General features: G+C 37.0%; 1 protein-coding gene across 4 annotated transcripts in view; it reads right to left on the reverse strand.

Moving 5' to 3' along the window:
- Window positions 1-566: 566 nt before the first annotated feature.
- The window catches only part of LOC134746625 (serine-rich adhesin for platelets), a 306,716-nt gene continuing 286,744 nt past the window's right edge, over window positions 567-20,538 (reverse strand). For 2 of the 4 annotated variants that reach the window (XM_063681060.1, XM_063681061.1), the window contains 7 exons: window positions 19,318-19,541; window positions 18,790-19,001; window positions 18,175-18,354; window positions 16,016-16,139; window positions 15,590-15,727; window positions 14,406-14,549; window positions 8,388-8,581 (listed from right to left, as the gene is read on the reverse strand). In XM_063681060.1, coding sequence (XP_063537130.1) covers window positions 8,412-8,581; window positions 14,406-14,549; window positions 15,590-15,727; window positions 16,016-16,139; window positions 18,175-18,354; window positions 18,790-19,001; window positions 19,318-19,541 — 1,192 coding nt within the window. In that variant the 3' untranslated portion in view covers window positions 8,388-8,411. Of the gene's footprint in view, window positions 692-1,702; window positions 1,839-5,109; window positions 5,297-5,887; window positions 6,074-6,726; window positions 6,904-7,901; window positions 7,979-8,387; window positions 8,582-14,405; window positions 14,550-15,589; window positions 15,728-16,015; window positions 16,140-18,174; window positions 18,355-18,789; window positions 19,002-19,317; window positions 19,542-20,538 lie in introns of those variants that run through there. The other 2 variants (XM_063681062.1, XM_063681059.1) reach the window with 2 other exon arrangements.

Raw genomic sequence — 20,538 nt, forward strand, 5'->3', positions numbered from 1 at the left:
CGAGTTTGCCTTTCCTTTTATACACTCCTATCTAGTTCTAATATCTGTTGTAAATACATTTCATTTTTAAACATGCTATATCGCAAACTAGTCGAAGGCTTTTGTAAAGTTTTGATTTGGCCTCCAATTTTCCGAAATTCAATACTCGTTAAAGCTCATTTTGCTGGAGTAATAATTATGTTCGATGAATTACTTACAAACAACAATGATTATGCTAATATTGTTACAAAGTTTTTAAATAATTGTCGTAAAGCTTTACTAGATTTAAGTCCAAATATAAGGGGACTTCTAAATCTTGTATAGTTTTAATCCGTGATTAATTCCAAAAGGTAGCTTAAAACAGACGAATATCCAGGTAGGATAACAAAATGTCCAGTTAAATTTGCAGATTTTTTTTATGCTTTTTAGTAAAGGTAATTCAATTATCTCTTTAGTAGGATTCCAAATTTTTTTAAACTAATTTTTATTTAAAATTAAGGTCTGAAATATGTAAACGCATAAGTTTTTACATAATTATGAAAAAAAAAGGAATCAGGAAATAAGGTACAAAATAATAAAAAATAAAATTAATTAAAAAATATATAATTAAGTCTAGAATATAAAGAATATGTAGGAGTCCTCTAAAGCCAGACATTGTCGTCAACCAGCCTTCATCCATCGGTCTATAGAATACTCCAGGGCCGCCATCCATCTGAAATAGAAAACCGGGTATTTTTAAATAACTTTAAAACACAGAAGAACTTCTAAAAATTAGGGATTATAAACCATTTAATTGTTATTTTCCAAAATTTTGACGATGGGCGGTCATGATTGGTTTTTATTTGATTAGCGTAAAAATAAAAAAGATAACCGTCAAAAAAATATCATACTATTACCTACTATTTATATTGTTTCACATTATTTAAATCTATTTATAAATTAACCTGGACATTTAACATTTAATATTTAGCATCATTATTACTAATTTTCTAAACGAACTTGACATTTAACGTTGCATAAACGTCGATAAAATATAAAATTATAAATATAGATTTTATTGCTATTTGTATGAGATGCATGTAATTACCTAGACTTAAGAAAATTGAGTGCCCTGACAGGGTGTCATGTACCTACCATCCTCAAACTGTAACACCTAATGTATTATGAACATGACTGCAATACAATAAAGAATATAAAAGAATACTAGTCTGCCTAGGTCTACATTCAGGAATCTAGCTCTTATAGTTGTGAAAAAATAGATTGTAGAGTCCGACTAATCAAACTGCACCGAGATTGACAAAAAATAGTGTGGCAGTGTACAGTGTCATGATATATCAGAGTTTCATAGACATTTGACGTTTCTAATAAAACTCTCATATTGCAAAGTCCGTGAGGCTAGTTCGAACTTCGAACCTACATTTTATGACATTCATTTATTTTTGTTCATCATTCCCCGTGCTTCTTGCTCGCGCCAATACATGTACGGATAAGTACTAGGGGAAATACACGTGCGAATGATAAGAAAATGACATATTTCGATATCAAAATGTTAATTAAAATTGGCAGAGTTAACTTGGTTCAACTAGCATTATGCTATAGAGATCGAGTTAATTTTACGATTACCGCCACGACACGCCCAAATTTTTACGATCCACTTAACGTCTTGTCTTTAACTCAACACTGAAATCTAATCTCTTACACTATAAAATCGTTATAAACCAACCGTTTCCTATCCATTTCGGACTCTGTGTGGAAATAGAAGTGCCGCTGCTTCGGCTCCGTGGGCATGACTTCGAAGGCGTATTTCTTGCCTCCTGGCGCGCAGGTCTGAACTCTGTACCCGTGGAGACATGCCATACCTGGAAAAAAGTGTTTATGTTTAAGTGGTTGTGTGTGTTAAGTGTTACATTTGTCAAGATTTTTAGGCGATTTAAAACTAAAGGTATGGATGTCAATGTAAAAAACACTTTTCATTATGCGGGTCGATACTCGAAATTAAATTGGGATCAATATGTTATATCTTACTAAGCCATTCCAACAGAACAACAAAAAATAAATGTTTAGTTAATACTTAACACACTTAGCGCCACTTGCACCATCCCACTAACCCGGGGTTAACCTATTAAACCGTTAACCCACTGTCAAATTGTACTGGTAACCATGGTAACTCCAGGTTAAACCGGTTAACCCCGGGTTAGCGGAATGATGCAAGTGGCCCTAATAACCTGGAGTTACCATGGTTACCAGTACAATTTAACACGGCGTTAACGGTTTAACCGCTTAATCTCGGGTTAGTGCTATGGTGCAAGTGGCGCTTAGATCTTTGTTTGCATGAGATCACAGTAATGGATTACCATTACTGTGATCTCATTTAAACAAAGATCTAAAAAAAAAAGAAAAATTAATAAAAATTAGTATTAGTAAAATTTTGTTAAATACAATATGAAAATCTTGGTTCATGTGTGTCAGTAAGTGCACCAAAACTTAACTTTACCCACTATGCCGATAGCTGTATAGAAATGTGGATACTAATGTTAAGGCACCGACTGTATCTCATCATCATCACATCATCATGTCAGCCGATAGACGTCCACTGCTGGACATAGGCCTCCCCCAAGGCTCGCCACTCCGACCGATCCTGTGCCGCTCGCAACCACCGAATTCCCGCGACCTTCACCAGGTCGTCGCTCCATCTCGTTGGAGGCCTACCGGCAGTTCGTCTTCCGGTACGCGGACGCCACTCCAAAACCTTCCGGCCCCACCGGCCATCAGTTCTGCGAGCAATGTGCCCCACCCACTGCCACTTAAGGTTTGCAATTCTGCGAGCTATGTCGGTGACCCTAGTTCTACTGCGGATATCATCATTTCTGACTCTATCACGCAGAGAAACCCCGACCTACTAAACTGTACCTACTAAAATATTTTTTCACATTTAGCTCTAGAAAATTGAGACAATAATTTAATAATTTAACTATTTATTTTCAACTCAATAAAGCATACGTACACATTTTAGAACTTGATTTAAAGTATGCTTAGGACCCCTATCATTATGATAAGTGTTTCCTACAGGCTGTTCTCAAAACGACAGTCAAATCTTTTATCGATTGTAAAACTTGTTCTTATTGCATTTTGCGTATTAATGAGGACTGGGGTTTGATTACCATCGCCAGAGGCTGGGCTCAAGCGGTCGCGTGTTTCGAAGGGGTGCTATTCTAATAGCTTCTCGAGTCGAACGCTTTGATGATCCAGCATAAGCTAGTGTTTACCAATTACGCATACGTATATGGTATCCCTTTCATTGTTACAGGGAACGGTAATTAGGACTCTATTTATTTTTAGAAATGCATTACTGTCTAGTCTTATTATTTAGGTAAACGTAGAATTTTCACGTTTTAAAATAATAAATGTTATAAAACCGCTTCATATATACATTTTTACACATAATTTTTTAAACATTTTTTTAAATCAGTTCTTCCCAAAAAAAAATCTTGTTTACAACTAAACAAATATTATTGTTTTACCTATTTATTAATGTGCTGAAAACCACAATGCCTCACCTAATAGAAAACAGAGAATACAGAGATGGCATGTTATTAAATTCCCAGTTTTAGTTTTGTAATTAGGTACTTCTTAGCTGCTACGACCGGCCTACGCGTCTCAGTTACAAATGACACTGTTTTTTGTAAGCGTTCGACTCACCTTTGTTCGGTAAGCAATCATAAAACTCAGCGAGGCTGCTAGCGCAGAATCTTTTGCGTTATCGGCATTCCGAAGACTTGGGATACTAAATATGTCATTCTGAGTCAAAAGAAACCTCTATAGAATTTAACATACATTTAATTACGAATTTAACCTGTATGCTTAAGACATTTTCCAAAAGAAGAAAGGCTGAGGTCGCATATTTCGAAACATTTAAGTGCTGAATGTTTCGCATTGTAGACATTCCGATACAGGGATACTAAATAATTTATTTAACATGCGTGAAAGGGCATATTTTACTTAAAACTGCTCTAAAAATATATACTTATAATATAGGACTTAGGATAGGTATTTCTTAAACAGTCAAGTTTTTAATTGTGAAATTTTCGGTGAAAAATAAAATGTACTAGTTATTCTTCCTTATATATAATTCCACGGTACCACAAAGGAACGTTTTAATAATGTATGGAATTCCTATTTGGACACGATTTCTCGGTTCGGAGGGAAGACCTCGTGATTCACAGTTAATTTCGAATAAATGCATCATTCATCATTCATTTAAATTCTTTTTATTTATTAAATTCTTTATATTAAATTTAAATCTTAGAATTGGCATTTTTTAGCTAAAAGGCAAAAAAAAACTTACCAAATGCATTTTTACTGTTGCCTTCACTATAGAAATAAAGGCAGGCCTCCTTTAGCACGCAGTAGCGTTCGGCCAACGATTTACATTTGGAGCCTAGCTTTAGCCGAAACCTCACGGGTTAGTTGAGCATGCTGGGGCGACAGAATCTGATGATGGAAGGAGTTCAAGAGTAGGCCCGGATACACGGCCTAGCTCGGAACGGGTAAATCTGGACGGATGTTGTTGACAAGCCGTACTATACGCCTCTGGCCGACATATATATAGCAAGCTCGAAGCTCTCTTGTGTCACCATTCACCAACAACATTGTGTCCTTGCAGCAGAACTGCTGGCTGGTACAGTCAGTTAACGGTAACGGTACTTACCAAATGCAATTTTACTGTTGCCCTCACTATAGAAATAAAGGCAAGTATCTTTCAGCACGCAGTAGCATTTGGCTCATGACTTTCACTTGGAGCCCAGCTCCATTAGGGAGCCGAAACAGTCCGGACGGGGTATTGAGGATGGAAGTAGGGCAGGAGTGTCAGTTGAGCATGTTGGGGCGGCCGACGTTGGAAGGAGTACACGAGTAGGCCCCGATACACGTTCTGCCTCGGAACGGGTTAGTCTGGACGGAGGTTGTTGACAAGCCGTACTATCAGCCTCTGATCGACGGCCCGGATCATACCAGCACGTGCATTTAAGTAAGCTCGATAGCTCCATCCCTCCTTCTCTTATGTGACTAACGACTGCGCCCTTGCAATAGAACTGCTAGCTGGCCTAGTCAGTTACCGGTAACGGTACTTACCAAATGCATTTTTACTGTTGCCCTCGCTATAGAAATAAAGGCAGGCATCCTTCAGCACGCAGTAGCGTTTCGCCCACGACTTCCACTTGGAGCCCAGCTTCATGAGGTAGCCGAAGCAGTCCGGACGGGGTATTGAGGATGGAGGTAGCTTCATGTTCCTCATCGTTACTTCGAGCCAACCGTCACGCTGGGGAAAAGTAAAATATGGGATAATTTTTTTATAGGAGACTAAAATTTAAAATTGCACGCTAAATATGCAGATGTTCAATAGACCATTTGGGACTTTGTTGTGTTTCAAAAGGGAATTTTATTTTACTTTTTTTTAAAAACATAATTTAACATACTTTGTGTATGTTTTAACAAATACAATTGTTTATTAGGTACTGATGATTCTAAGTACTGTTAAGATAGTTAAGATGTTTATCAAAAGTTACTAGGTATTACAAAGTAGCGTAAGGAAATATGTTTTACCTACACCGAAATGCTACCACAAACAAACTATCTTAATCCTACATAAAACCACGCCATCTCGCGCAACTTGATTTAAACATTTAATAACGGAGCTCGCCGACCGTTTTCGGGCGGGAGACTAACGGAGCTTACTCTAAAAGCTCTACTCATAATGGAGTCTGCGCTGAGAGTAAGATGCCAAACTTAATTTTAACGCTTACGCTCTGTTAGTAACATTTGAACTGTATATTACTGTCTGTATAACCTGTATCTTACTGTCTATATAACCTGTATCTTACTGTCTGTCTAACTGTATAAACAGTCTTACCTGATTACTAGTATCAATAGCATGTGCCAAAACAGCGCGCCATCTAGCGGCGGCCTCGGCACTATCAGCAGCTAGTTGCAAGCGGTTGCCGCCGCCGCGCTGCAGTCGGAAGCCGTGCGGTCTGCCTGTGTCCTCTTCCGTCAGTTGGTAGTTTACTAGCATGAGCGCTCCGACGGGGTGAATACTCTGGAAAATTATAAGACAACTGAAGGAAAGGTTGGATTGTTTTGTAGGAAGTGGACTCAATCAGATAAGACCGTAGTTCTAGAACAAATAAATTAAGAGTTTAAATTCCATATATTATTAGACGGCGGTTGTAGATATAGCTATGCCTTTTTATACTTTCATTGGAGTTGTATGTCTGTGACAGCGATCAGGCAAGTCCAAAGTTACGTTTCGTAGTTATAAATAGCGATAAAAGTAGATTTGTTTGACCGCTCCCACATGCACAAAGCTTCAATAAAAGAATTATAAGGACATGTTAGGCTTAGGCAGCAGGTATAAAAATGTACAGCGCCATCTAGTGATGTCTTTGACAGAATCAAAAGTAGTGATGTTATATCAAAAAGGATATGTCCGCCCCTCCGCCGTTATTAGCCAAAATTTACCGAGGGCCGCGCTCGTCAATTCCACAATCATCACAAAGAACTAGATTACCGAATACGTCTTATAAATAATATAGGCAGGACGAATCACCGTCAAATCCACAGCGGCGGTTGGTGCGGCCTCAAATAGCCAGTTTGCTACAACTAGCCTTGGTAGAGCACAATCGGGCCGCTCTCGTGAGGTCTTTGATTGATCATATTCAACAGAGATCTTAAGGAGAGATAGATTCTTACCGAATCCGTCTTATAATAATACAGGCAGTTGTCCCTCTTCAGGACGAACCACCGTCTGGTCCACCGCGGTGGGTGATGCGGCCTCAGGGGGGCTGCTCTCCATAAATAGCCTGAATAAAGCGCTGCTGGGCCACTCTCGTGGGCTAGAGAAGCTACCACTTCACATGTTCGTGCTACCTGGAATGTGGAAAGCACGCATATCAAGTAATGAAATGGATAAGTTATCTTTTTTAATACAAAATTCGGTAAATACATTGTTTTATTAGACTATGCACACAACGATATCAGCAGAAAAAAATTGCTGTGAATTTATTAACATTTGATATTATGCCATAATGTTACGTGCAAAAGTTATTGGGTGGATCAACTATCTTGTGTTGTTATTCTATCCCGTTGTCCAAGGGATGAGCTGCTAACATGCTAGATGGCTCATAATGGAAATAAATAAATATTATAGGACATTCTTTATATAGTCTAAGGAAAAAACGTGTCTCGAAAATCACGAAAATTTGATTCTCGATCAGATGGCGTCACTACCTTTGGCCTACTCTCGTATAGCGGGCGTTAACGGTTTCGTTTGTTATTTAACAATTTTAACGCATATCAGTGAAAGAACATGGGTAAAATCATAAAAATAATTAATAGAAATAAAAATAATAATTAATTCATTTTTAAATACATTTTATCGTATTTTTATAAATCTTCATTTTTAGTTTTAAAGTGTGTCGATAGATGGCAGTGAATCCACTGTGGTTACAAAATTTACTATGATAGTACTGCTCTATCCTATTATATCCTCTTTGGTACAGGGGAACGTAACCATGGTAACAAGTAACACAAAAAAGTTGATTCACTTTGATTACTTTGATAAAAATAGTAGATTATTAACCAAGGGAAGTTTCTTGACGGTGGTACTTTCAATCAACAATTTAGGTAAAAATATCGTTATTTATGGAATGAGGAGTTAATTATCGGAATGGAAATTGTACAACAAATCCATTTAAAACCAAAATTTTAATAGCTTATCGTAAAAAAACGTACTTAGAAAGTACAGTGCTCTAGAATAGAAACTTATCATTTATGCACACTTTTTGGAACAACAACAACCCACTTTCAGAGCATGAGAAATGAAAAGTCTTATTCAGATTAGCTGATAAAATAAAATAAATTCTTACCTCTAATTCAAGTATTTCTGAACCGGAGTGTGCTATTTTGACTACTTCTGAATGTGTTTTGTCTAAAACATTGATACCTGAAAACAAAAACCATATATAATTAACAGTTCAATCAAATTTTATTTAACCTCTAGCCGGCCAGAGCCTTTAGGCCTATATTTCCATTGTTTCTGCATCTTTATTTTGATACCTCAAAATTGCATTTGTCTTTGCAAGTTTTGATTTGTGGGCGGCTAGAGAATATAAAAGGACTACCATGTTGTGTATTTAAGTTCGATGTTGTTTTGTGAGACCTCGAGGCCGGAGGACTCGGCGGGCGAGTCTGGTTCGATCGCTGACACGACTGCTGGCTTTCTCCAGTGTACAAAAACCAAACTCATTAATGGCTGGACTCACCATTAACAGCTATGACGATATCGCCAACCTCGAGGCCGGAGGTCTCGGCGGGCGTGTCGGGTTCGATCGCTGACACGACTGCTGGCTTTCTCCAGTGTACAAAAACCAAACTCATTAATGGCTGGACTCACCATTAACAGCTATGACGATATCGCCAACCTCGAGGCCGGAGGTCTCGGCGGGCGTGTCGGGTTCGATCGCTGACACGACGACTGGCTTGCTCCCGTGAATCCGGAAGCCGAACTCTTCATTGCCACGGCGGACGACGACTGTTTTATCGCTTTCTGTAATGTAAATTACAGGTGTTTTACAGAACGTTTACAACGTTGGCTCAAAACCAATGTTGATTAGATATTATTGTAATGCAGAATAATTTAGGTATAACGATTTTTGTCGATGATCAACTCTGGCCAACTGCGAAGAGATCATCATCGTTAATCTTTTCATTGTGATTGACATCTGTATATACAATTTATAGATTGTAATGCGGTACGTTCCACAATAAAAAAGGGAAAGAAAAACATTTAATATAAATCATGTTTTAAAGTTTTAAGTACACAATCGGCCAAACGTTAACGAATGATTCTTGAGCGTATGATCTGTCAGATGATTCCTTTTTGTTCAGTTAATAGTAATACCTAAACAAGAACGACTGGATCTATGGCAACTACAGAAGAAAATAGCTACCTATTATAAATAGTTACAAATCTAAATTCCAGCGACGTGCCCTTGTAAAATATTTGCAATGATAAAATGCTATTCAAAACACGTGTAACAAAAGTGTAACAAGGACGTTAAATTTACGTTTATGTACCCTCATAATTATAGTAAAGAAACTTTTTCAAATTGCAAACCCACAAACCGGTCTTAATAGTTTTCTAGGGCTTTGAACTTCAGCTGCATTAAATTGTAACAACCCCGTTTATAACTCATATCGCGTACATATAAATAGAACGTTAAAAGCATCATAGAATAACTTATTGGCTATCACAAATTATACCAACATTGAAGCATTTCAATCCATATTCAAGACTTGCAAACAAAATTAGAATTTGCACACTTCAATTTCGTCTACTATATTTAGGATCTAAATCAAGGGCATGACTTGAACAACTGACCTATTATTTATCCGATTATAGAAATAGTACAGTTACATATAGACGGCAATAAACTTCAAGAAAGGTGGCCATGACACAGTTTTCACTCGCACTTCGCGCGGATACACCAGTCCAAATATTTGTGTACAATCTTTGTGCTAAATGATTTGGCAAAACACCAAATTGTCAATCATGCCTCTTTGTTTCATTCATACTATTTGTTATGCGGCTTAGACGTAATTTGGTAAGTCACAGTATAAGCGAAATTTTCTTAAACAAAAACTTCAACTTTTTAACGAACCGGCGGATTGGCGGCGAACAATTTTGATGAGCGGTACCATACCTAACTATCAAACCAAATACACACTACCTGATACCATGATAGAAATTAATTATTATTTAATTGAATTATTAATTTTAATACAAATACGGTTTTTTTTCTATTTTTAATTGAAGGAAATATGCCAAATATTTAACTGAAATACCTAACCCAACCCTGAAATGCTCCCAGAAAAAGCTCGCGAGGTTTCAAAATGTATAAGTTTTTTATTCAGACTAGAGGGTAAAAAAGGTTTCGTTTGGAAAGACCTGATTGACGTTGATTTTAAATCGTTATTGTAACGTCACATAACGTGGTATAAGGGTAGGAAGAAGAAGATTCTACTACATTTTTAAGACAGACTATTATTTTATACTTATTGGTAGAAATTGAAAAAAGTTATTTACCTATAAATAACTTAAAATAATATTGACACCAAAATTAATACTTTCAATCACTTCTCAAGGTATTGATTGACATAAGTTTAAACGAATCATAATTGTTATTGATGACTAAGGTTAACATTCAAGTATCTACCTATAGACTCGTAAATGACTTTTTTAATACAGTTGCTCAAAAAGTGGTACTTTTTGTGGCTGCGTAGCGTGTGAGAAGCTCAATTTCTCGAACTAGTGCTTTTTACTTATTAGTTCCAAACTGTACTTTCGAAACGCAGTTAAAATTGAATTTAGCGCGGAGCAGGTACCAGGGCCTCATGAGTTATGAGGTGTCGTTGACCAACCCGCGCCGGGCCCGCGGCGGCCGCGGCCGGGGCGCGCACGAGTATGAAGGTATCGCGGGCTGCGGCAGCTCGCGTATCTTAGCTGTATAGGTACTTTTGGTTTTGGTTTGGTTTGGTGGTATGATTCTACTAATGATATATTAATTTATTATTTTTTCGCAATTGTATTAAAAAACGTCGTTTACAACACGTGTGAAATGTCTTTTCACACTAGTTGTAAAATGTACTATTAGTAAGAGAAGGAAATTAACATCAACACTTAGTATAAGAAGAGAATTAATTGCTAATTGTTAAATGGATAAAGCTTTTACACGTTCTTGCTGATGTGTAGCAGTAGACCCTTATCGGAAGGTGTTACTGTCTCCTAATTGACATGTTTATTCCGGAAAGGGTCGTCCTTTTCTTTTGCCAATAAAGTATTTCAAGGGCCATCGCGGTGTGAGTAAATAAAAAAAACCGGCCAAGTGCGAGTCGGACTCCGTACCATTACGGAAAAAACGGCAAAAAAATCACGTTTATTGTATGGGAGCCCCACTTAAATATTTATTTTATACTGTTTTTAGTATTTGTTGTTATAGCGGCAACAGAAATACATCATCTGTGAAAATTAACTGTCTAGCTATCACGGTTCATGAGACTGGTGACAAAAAGACGGACAGCGGAGTCTTAGTAATAGAGTCCCATTTTTACCCTTTGGGTACAGAACCCTAAAAGTAGGCAGGTACTTACCGTAAAACTAGGTAACTTTGGTCCACAACTTATAACTATGGTCGAAATTCGAGTTCCAGTAAAATATGTATAAGTATTTTTCGAATTATGCTGAGTATATAATATAGAACGAGCATTAGTGTATCTGGGTGTATTTCATCACTATAAATTTCACCATACAATTTTTATTTTTTTAATGTTTAATTTAACAAGATTCTAGCTGTCTAAAGTAAATAGCTAGGTGGCTGTATATTGAGTATATTTATGGTATTTATACAATTATTTGTGGCTTAAATTTGAAGTTATCGCTTCCGGGAAATAAGAACGGAAGATGGTGATGATAACCATGCTTATCGTAATGACTATTAATATCAGTGATTTATAACTTGCAAAATCCCTACTTTTAATCATTTAACATCAACTAACTGTCAAATTCTAAGCACAAAATTGTCCTATGTTTGACAGACGTGTCTAATAAGATAAATTAATCTTTGGTGGTACTCATGAATACGTTATTTCTCCAAATTAGAAATATCCTCGTTTACTGGACTGGGGTTCATCGGATTTTTGTTTTAGTTTTCACTGTCACGGAACGTGAAATTACTGAAATTAGTAGTTATGCATAAGAGTTTAATAAAGCCACAAGGATTTAGGAGCAGGTCTTAAATCTGACAATACAAGTGCAGGAACTAATTGAAACTAAGATTCTCTTTAATAGATATAACCCCATAAAAGCCTGAATTTTACTAGTTAGGTAATTTAGTCAGTAAGATGTGAAATTTTAATAATCAAAATGGATTTTACCACACGGTTCAGCGGCGACTAGCTTATTGGCTTCACACTGTCGACACCACAGCGTTAGCATCAGTTTAAATATCTCTTCTAGCTTGCTTCTCAAACTGCCCTTCGGATTTGTTAATACTTCTGCCACTATTAAAAAAGAAAATCATCAATACTTATCGTTTTCATTTAATTGAAACTTTTCAACTAGTATATTTGAATTTCTACTTACGATAGAGCCCCATTTTGATAATTTTCCTAATTCTCTCTTGAACTTCAATCTTGATGTAACAAACGCACATGCGCTAAAAATTACGTCATCTTCTTTCAGTACATTGTCTATCTGAATCAATACGTCCAAAATTATTAACGTTTAACGTACACCATTCCGTAGTCGCGTGTCTCCAACAACTGAGGGCTGACGTCCGTAGTGTTTTGAGAATTAAATATAGTTCGCTTCAGTCAGTCCAGCCGGCCGGTTACGACTGTTACGAGTGTTACAAATGAATCGGCTTTCTCTTTCAGTTACCGAATGATAGGTCAGGCCAAGGTACATCCAAGTCGTAAAACAAATGAGGTAGCATAATAGCAATTTAGACAAATTACATTGCAATTTTCTAAACATTACTCAGGATTAAGCAAATTGTACACTCACGTGCTTTTAGCCACTTGCGCGACAATGACGCGCAAACACATGAGCTCAATGTTAGTATGCCTCACGTCAATTTAAATTCGATTATTACTCAGGATACAATTAATTTAAAAGTTCGGAAAACATATTACGTTGACGTATTCTATATTGCAATAATTAATAAAGTTCATCAATTGCTTCTAACATAGCTACAGTTAGAGCAGATATATCAAAGCAAATCAGCTGCAAATGAACATTTTCACACTTTATTGTTGCGATAGAGAGGGCTCAGATATTTTAATGGACTATTTTAAACTCATAAAATTAACCAAAATTGTACTACAATGAATCTTTTAGCATTACGAGTGTAACACTGACATTCGTTAGCGTGTGCGTAACTCACTTTCTACGCATCTCGCTCGTACTGGCACATTAGTGCGAGCGAGAAGTAAGTAAGTTACGCAGACGTTAGCGAATATGTCAGTGTTGACACTGGCAGTGACTCGTGGTAAGGCTACTTGTTAAGGTATAAAATATAGGTAAATATTTATCAACATTATTTAATTATTTAAACGGTGACACCGAATTAATTAACCGATAACACGGAATTACACAACCGAGCGTAGATTATTTCCGTGCCAATAGTCGTGATAAACGAAAGAATTCAGCCACTCTCAAAATAATAGGTGACGCTATTTAAAACGAGTGAGTGCACTAGAAATAGGCGTGCACGTCACTTAGCCGAGTGGTTAACTCGGTGACGCAACGGCGGGTTATGTGCTCGTAGGAAGCAGGAAACTGAAAAGTTAACGTAAAGATAACGCCTCAATTAAAATGAATTTCTTAAAACATAATTAGTTACCTACATCGCACAATTTCGAGAGATCTCCCCTAGTTTAAATCACCAGTAAAGATATAAAATTCAATAGGGGATATTCAATTACTACAGATTAAGTAAATTGTGTCAAAATTATTACACAAAGATAACTAAGCCACTAGTCGATTTGGTTGAATATGAAAAATACTTACGTAAATGATGTGATATCCAAAAAACAAAACTTTTTGTTACAATTTATTGCATACCTAAGTACCTCTTACCTAAGTTGTATTTATTGGACGGGTGTATTCCCATTTGTCCCCGCCGGGCATAGATGGGAATTCATATGAATGATTCTCTTCTCTCCCCGCCTCATGTTCGGTGGCGGTCACGGGGGGCGGGGCCAAATGGCAATACACCATTTTACGTTACATTATGGTCATTATGTAAGGTTAGGTTATGTTATTCTTATATTGTGACTTGGCAGATGCACATAACTTTTACGCGTGCGCTAATCCGTCGTAAGAAAAAATACGATCATTTCACTAAATCGCCTTGAGTCATACATACGCTTTCTAACATCGCGCTTATTTTTACTATACATATTACTTTTGTATACTTAATAGGCCTTTATCATCCGTGTCAGATGTGTTTTTTTGCAAAAACATCGAAATAAACATATATTTACAAATATTTTGTACTCGAAAAAGGACTCAGTTGTGTTTTTAGGTAACGACATCGCATTAGATTGCCGAATTAGAAATGAAATAATTAGCAAAGAACAAAAACATACCGTTTTCGTTCCCATACAAAAAATACCGGTTTCCGATCCCTGGTTACGACACTTGCGTTCGTGGCTGTAAAGCCCCATACGACAGTCGGATTAAAACACATAATTTGTCATTTTATTGCATACATCCTTCTTCGGTTCCTGAAAATTGATCACTGAGTGTTCTGAAATGGGGCTTATTTGTTGTTTGTCGTTTTTTATTTAACTAAGAATTATTCACTTACCAAACGTGTTATCAGACTGCCGCCTATTGAGCTCGATGCACGCCCGCCGATGGACCAGCCGATGCGTCAGGGCCACGTAACGCTTGTTGAACTCCGTTTCTGACTCCGTGGGGTCTTCGGGACTCATGTCGGTGTCTATTAGGTCTGTAATAATGGGACATTCATGTTTAACATTATTTCAAGACATATAGTTACGCTTCTACAAATGGGCTTAAGACTAAATTAAATGGCGTTATTCATAATAATCGCTTGTCAAGTCTAACAAGCCTTTGATAGTCAGTTAATTTGTCCTGATTCCTGATCCGACATTTTGAAATTTGTGTTTGTTAGGAGACAAATATTAACGGTTGCTAAGTATTATAAATGAGTTAAGAATGAGATCTTTCTAATCATATTAAATTATTCTAAGAACAAATATACTATATATTTATGTTCTTTTATTGTGTTTGTAATCTGTCTTATGTACAATAAAGTGTTTACATACATACTAATTTGTGATTTTTCAAGTAGACACTACTATTTAAACTATAAACTGAAATAAATGTCATATACGAAGGAAAAAATGACCAAACCACCAGCTCTATATGCTGGAGGCTTTGGTCATTTTTTCCTTCGTATATGACATTTATTTCATATTAAATTAATTCACCCTTACAATCGCGTAGGTACACTAAGTACTGTCAGAGTAACCGTTATGCTTACCTAATACTTTAAAGGAACCCTTTGAAGGCGTACCTAAGTGCCTTTAAAGTATTCGTGACCGTTCCAAAAACGCTTAACATTTTCATCTTTGCTAGCTTATAGAGTCAACAGCAAAAGTACTTAACTAAGCGGGTTAGGTCTTCAAGATGATCTAAGTACGCTCTTATTCAACAATAAAGTTGTGTTTGCCCGCTTAGTAACTTCTACTGCTTGTACCAGTGGCATTTAAGTGCATTGCTGGATATGAAGATTTATGGGAAAAATAATTTAAAGAAAAAATTGAAAAATTCACCACTTCGGGCAAGACTCGAAATTGCGACCTGAGCATACTACATCTACCTTGCGAAGTATCTGCTTGACACGAAATTAGTTTATAGGCAAACAGATACGACTCACACAAGGGACCGACATTTTGCACATACAAAGCGTTTTTGTTAGAAGAGAGCTATTACAAATCTGGAGCAGCACTAGTTGGCACAAACCTGGCGGTATTCTCGTCCAACTCTCGTCACATTCAGAGAGCAGGATCCAGTTGCCGCACCACCATGGAGCTGCGTAGACGCCTCTCTCATTGCGACTCCCGTCGGCTCCCTCCGAACTTACTGAACACTCTTCATGTTCTGTCGGAGAGGAACATTTACAAGATTCATGTCAAATCTGCGTATTTTTTGTTCAAATTCAATAATAATACCAAAATAGAAAAAAACGCCTACTAGAATAGTTATAGCAAAATTTCTAAAAGTAACAAATGACTCCATAAAAAATACACACTCACTATCATTGATTTAGTTTTTGTACCGAAACTGTATTTATATTTAGAAATAGCTTTTACTTGAAAAGCAATTTCTTATTTCAGAAGCACAGATTTGCTTAATGATTTTTTGTTATTAACCGGCGATTTGTCTTACCATCTGGGTCAACGCTTCCGCTGGAGCCAGCAAGTTTATCTAAACTGTTTCCGGCAGATCTCGCGATACGTGTGTCCTGGGGTTTTTCACTGGCTGCATACTCTTCTTTACCCCTTTCTTCAGACTACAAAGGTTTGAAAATGTGACAGTTAAAATAGTGTAGCACCACAAAACATCCTACAAACTAAATCTGGTATAAAACACCTGGCTAGTAGACGAAGTACCTACACAGTTGGCAAATATTACATCGAGCAGTTTTCGCAGCAGAAATGTACTGCTCAAAAGGAAATAGGGGCCACTAAGTGTTTTGAACGTTACGTGAAAAGCACAACGTGGAAACAGGGTGATTGGTGCCACGTTTACAAAATTTAAATGTCAAATAGGATAGATCGTTAACTTTCTTTCTGAACTCAAAACAAAATCTTGTGCCGGCGGATATATATTTTTTTTGATTTTTTAAAATTAAGTCCTGAAGATCTTACTCGTTTAAACTTTAAACTTTAATTAAAAAAAGTGGAAGTGGTTAGGCCTATATTTTTTTATTGTAATGTGTAAATGAGTAAATTTTCTTTAGTACTTTTCAATATGTAAGTAAGTGAAAAGTATAAGTATAAGTCTTTTCTCTTGTTTATACATTTATATGCTATTGTATTAGTTGGTATACTATTGTTTTGATTATGTACAACTACTAGGTACTACAAGTTTGCACTATTTATCATTACTTTTTAATTGTACCTCGATATGTGAATTAGGAAACTATAGGTCTATAAAAAATCAATTTGTAGCTATTAGCTAAGTTGCTTATGTTTATTTTAAGACTGTTTGTTTCTCAATAAATAATATAAAAATATATATATATATGAATTTTAAAAATTCGTGGAAACTAGATTTTTTGGTGGCCGGAAAAAATAGCACATTCTTAACCTATCTTACATTTTACACACCCCTTATTTTTTACAAAATATCCTGTATTTTCTTAATAACAATAAAACAAGGCTTTGGTTGTTTGGCATAGTCAGACTTTTGAACATTACATTAGTTTAATTTCATGTTTATTAAAATATGTGAAACAATTGACTACTTATTTAATTTGTAATACAAATTAAGGCTTATATTAAACTAATGTAATGTTCAAAAGTCTTAGTGGCCCCTTTTTTCTTTTGAGTAGTAGGTATGTATGGTTCTCTTCCGGGCTGCTGTACATTTCGAGGTTCCTAAATTAATAAGCTTGACTATTGCCAATCTTAAATTCCATTCCATTTGGTTCCAAATTAAATTCTTTTACTTATTTTTGTTCTTGCACCATTTTTATTACATCTCTGTTTAGCCCTATGGTTGACTGGTAGAATGAATGAATGAATGAATTAGTTATCTTAAAGTGAAAAAACCGGCCAAGTGCGAGTCGGATTCGCGCACCGAGGGTTCCGTACTTTTTAGTATTTGCTGTTATAGCGGCAACATGAATACATCATATGTGAAAATTTTAACTGTCTAGCTATCACGGTTCATGAGATACAGCCTGGTGACAGACAGACGGAGTCTTAGTAATCGGGTCCCGTTTTTACCCTTTGGGTACGGAACTCGAAAAAATATCCACTGCTGGACATAGCCCTCCCCCAAAGACCGGCCTTGCGCCACCCGCATCCAGCGGACTCCCGCGACCTTTACCAGTACATCAGTCCACCTTGTGGGGTCTACCCACGCGAAAAAAATAACTTACAAAAAAACCGGCCAAGTGCGAGTCGGACTCGCGCACCGAGGGTTCCGTACTTTTTAGTATTTGTTGTTATAGCGGCAACAGAAATACATCATCTGTGAAAATTTCAACTGTCTAGCTATCACAGCCTGGTGACAGACAGACAGACGGACAGCGGAGTCTTAGTAATAGGGTCCCGTTTTTACCCTTTGGGTACGGAACCCTAAAAACTACACCTATTAAAACCACATCACCAACCACGATAAAAAAAAAACTATAAAACATATATAGTTTGTCAATGGACTGTCTCATTTCGGGCGTAGATGGAGAAAGTCATATTGTCTTCGTCTTGCACTGGTGCTGGCGCCCAGAAGAAGGGGATGAGTGTAGTTTTTTTTATTCTTATTTACTGATAAGATTTGCTTGACCAACTATACCTACACACCATTAAAAAAACCATTACCTTTGCTCGAACATCTTGCCTATGCCTATGTTGCCGTGATTTGTCTTCAGAGCGATATCTCTTTTCTAGCTTTTTATACAATCTAGCACCATTTCCTTTTTTTGAAGACGTACAGTTTGGGGAGTCAGCAAAACCGGCAGGCGCGGGGACTATGTCTGGTGTCGCACTTGCGTATGATTCCTGTAATATAAAATGTTTACTATTTTCGAATAAATATCACATCCTGTAATAATAACTCTATAGACTTTTAAAATTTAACACTAGCATCCATCACCCATGCAATTATGAACTCTAAATGTTTACTTCAATGCGATAAATAAATGGGTAGGTACGGTTTAACAAATAACATACGAAGGGTTTATAATATATTATATAAAGATTATATATTATAGTAAGATTTTAAGCGGTAGATACCGCTTGAAATCTTACTCAATGGTACAGTCATCATCAAATGTATACCTTTTTTATCATAGAAATATCCTTATCCGTCGGGATAAGGATATTTCTATATGTCGATATCTGGCCACTTTGGACGTTTTATCTACCTGATGCTGACTGTAACTACAAGAATCATCCTTCATAAACGCTAAAGATCATTTTTCTGACGTAACTCACGTCTGTATGCGAAGTCCTTGAAGCCAAACTGTCATGTTCATGGGCCGCCGTCACAATGTGAACCTCCTTCCCGCAGTGTAAACAATGCGCTTTGGCTTCCCCATCGGCACCAGCGAAACTGTGCTCCGTTTGCTCTGAATAAAACACAGAGTCTGACCCAGGAGACACCGAGCGGAGGGATTCTGCAGATGCTGCTTTAGCGAATTTCCCTTCTGAAGAAAACCTTATTGAATCGCGGAGTTGTTTTGAATTTTGAAAGTAAGGTTGAAGGGGTAGGCTTAAGATAAGACACGCGGCGGTAAAATGCATAAAGGTTTTAAGCGCGTTTAGTATGACACGGTTGTTTCGTGTGGCGGCGCTTTATGTACTATTCTAAACGCATATTTTACTATCCTTATCCACGCCACGTTGAACGTCTGTGTCGTACTAAAAAGCCCTTAGGAAAAAGAAAACTTTGCCAATTCATATTAAAAATTTAAAGGTTTCAAGGCACTAAATTGCCATCAGTTCAAGCAACGCAAACTTTACCTTTGTCCTGCTTGCGATGATGCCGTGGTGATGATGTTGGACTTTTGACGTAGCGTAATGGAGTCAATCTAGATCCAGCACTGGTAAGAACCTTAGTCGTTTCAATGTCTTCTGCTTCTAATGAACTGGGACCAGTAGCAATAGGAATAGACTGTTTTCTTCTAGGTAGGCTTCCAGGAAGCGATATACTTTCATTAGAAGCACTTTTTCTTCTTGGACGGCAACTATAAAAGATAATTGGTAAATTTAAGGCGGTTCCCTGAGCCAGAAGGCGAAAAATCTCCTTATATGATCATGTTTTTCTAAGAGGCGTTGATATTCGTAGATGTGGAAAAAATATATGTAGTTCTTGACCATATTATCATTAACAACATAGCTTCCGATACACGAATTATGACACTTCACTCGATACAATTAATTCCCAAAGTAACCTCTAACTCAGACTTTTAATCCAACTTTACTCAGTTATTTATTACGTGACACTATAAACAAAAAAAGAAGAAAAAACGATCTTAACTTAAATAGTAATTTCATAGCTTTCGAATTTCGATATTGTAAGGTTACGTTTTTAAAGTAAATAAAAATTCGATCAAAATTGACACTTTGCGCGCATGATCTTTCCCGTTCTTTCTTGCGAAATGTGACACTTGTGACAGTGACAGCGGCAAACCGATGGAACGGCCTTAAAACAGATGAACAAACTAAACAAAACAATATAGTGAGGCAGGGCATGGAATCTTAGCAATTAACCGTGCTTGTTCTGGTGGACTTTTCGAACGCATTTAATGCCGTCAACCACAAGCTCTTACTTACCACCTTGAAATATCTGAATATCTCGTCATCAGTGGCTGATGGGTTCGCTTCTTATCTGCAGGGTCGTCAACAGGCTATTCGAGCTAATAGTACCATCTCCGAATGGTGTGAGCTTTCTTCCGGCGTTCCTCAGGGGGGTATTCTGTCTCCTCTTTTGTTCTCTGTATTTATAAACTTAATCACTGATCGAATTAAATGCTCACACCACTTATACGCTGACGATCTGCAACTTTATGCCTAGATAACGCGATCCAGAAAATAAATGATGACCTGGAAAGCATATCTGCGTGGTCTCGTAATTTTGGGATCTCTGTCAACCCCAACAAGTGTCAGGCCATCATACTGGGTAACCCACGTCTGCTGTCCTTACTTGACATCACGCTCTTAGATCCGATTAAATTCGAAAAT

The sequence above is a fragment of the Cydia strobilella genome, chromosome 13 (genome assembly GCF_947568885.1).
Source record: "Cydia strobilella chromosome 13, ilCydStro3.1, whole genome shotgun sequence".
Classification (NCBI taxonomy): domain Eukaryota; kingdom Metazoa; phylum Arthropoda; class Insecta; order Lepidoptera; family Tortricidae; genus Cydia; species Cydia strobilella.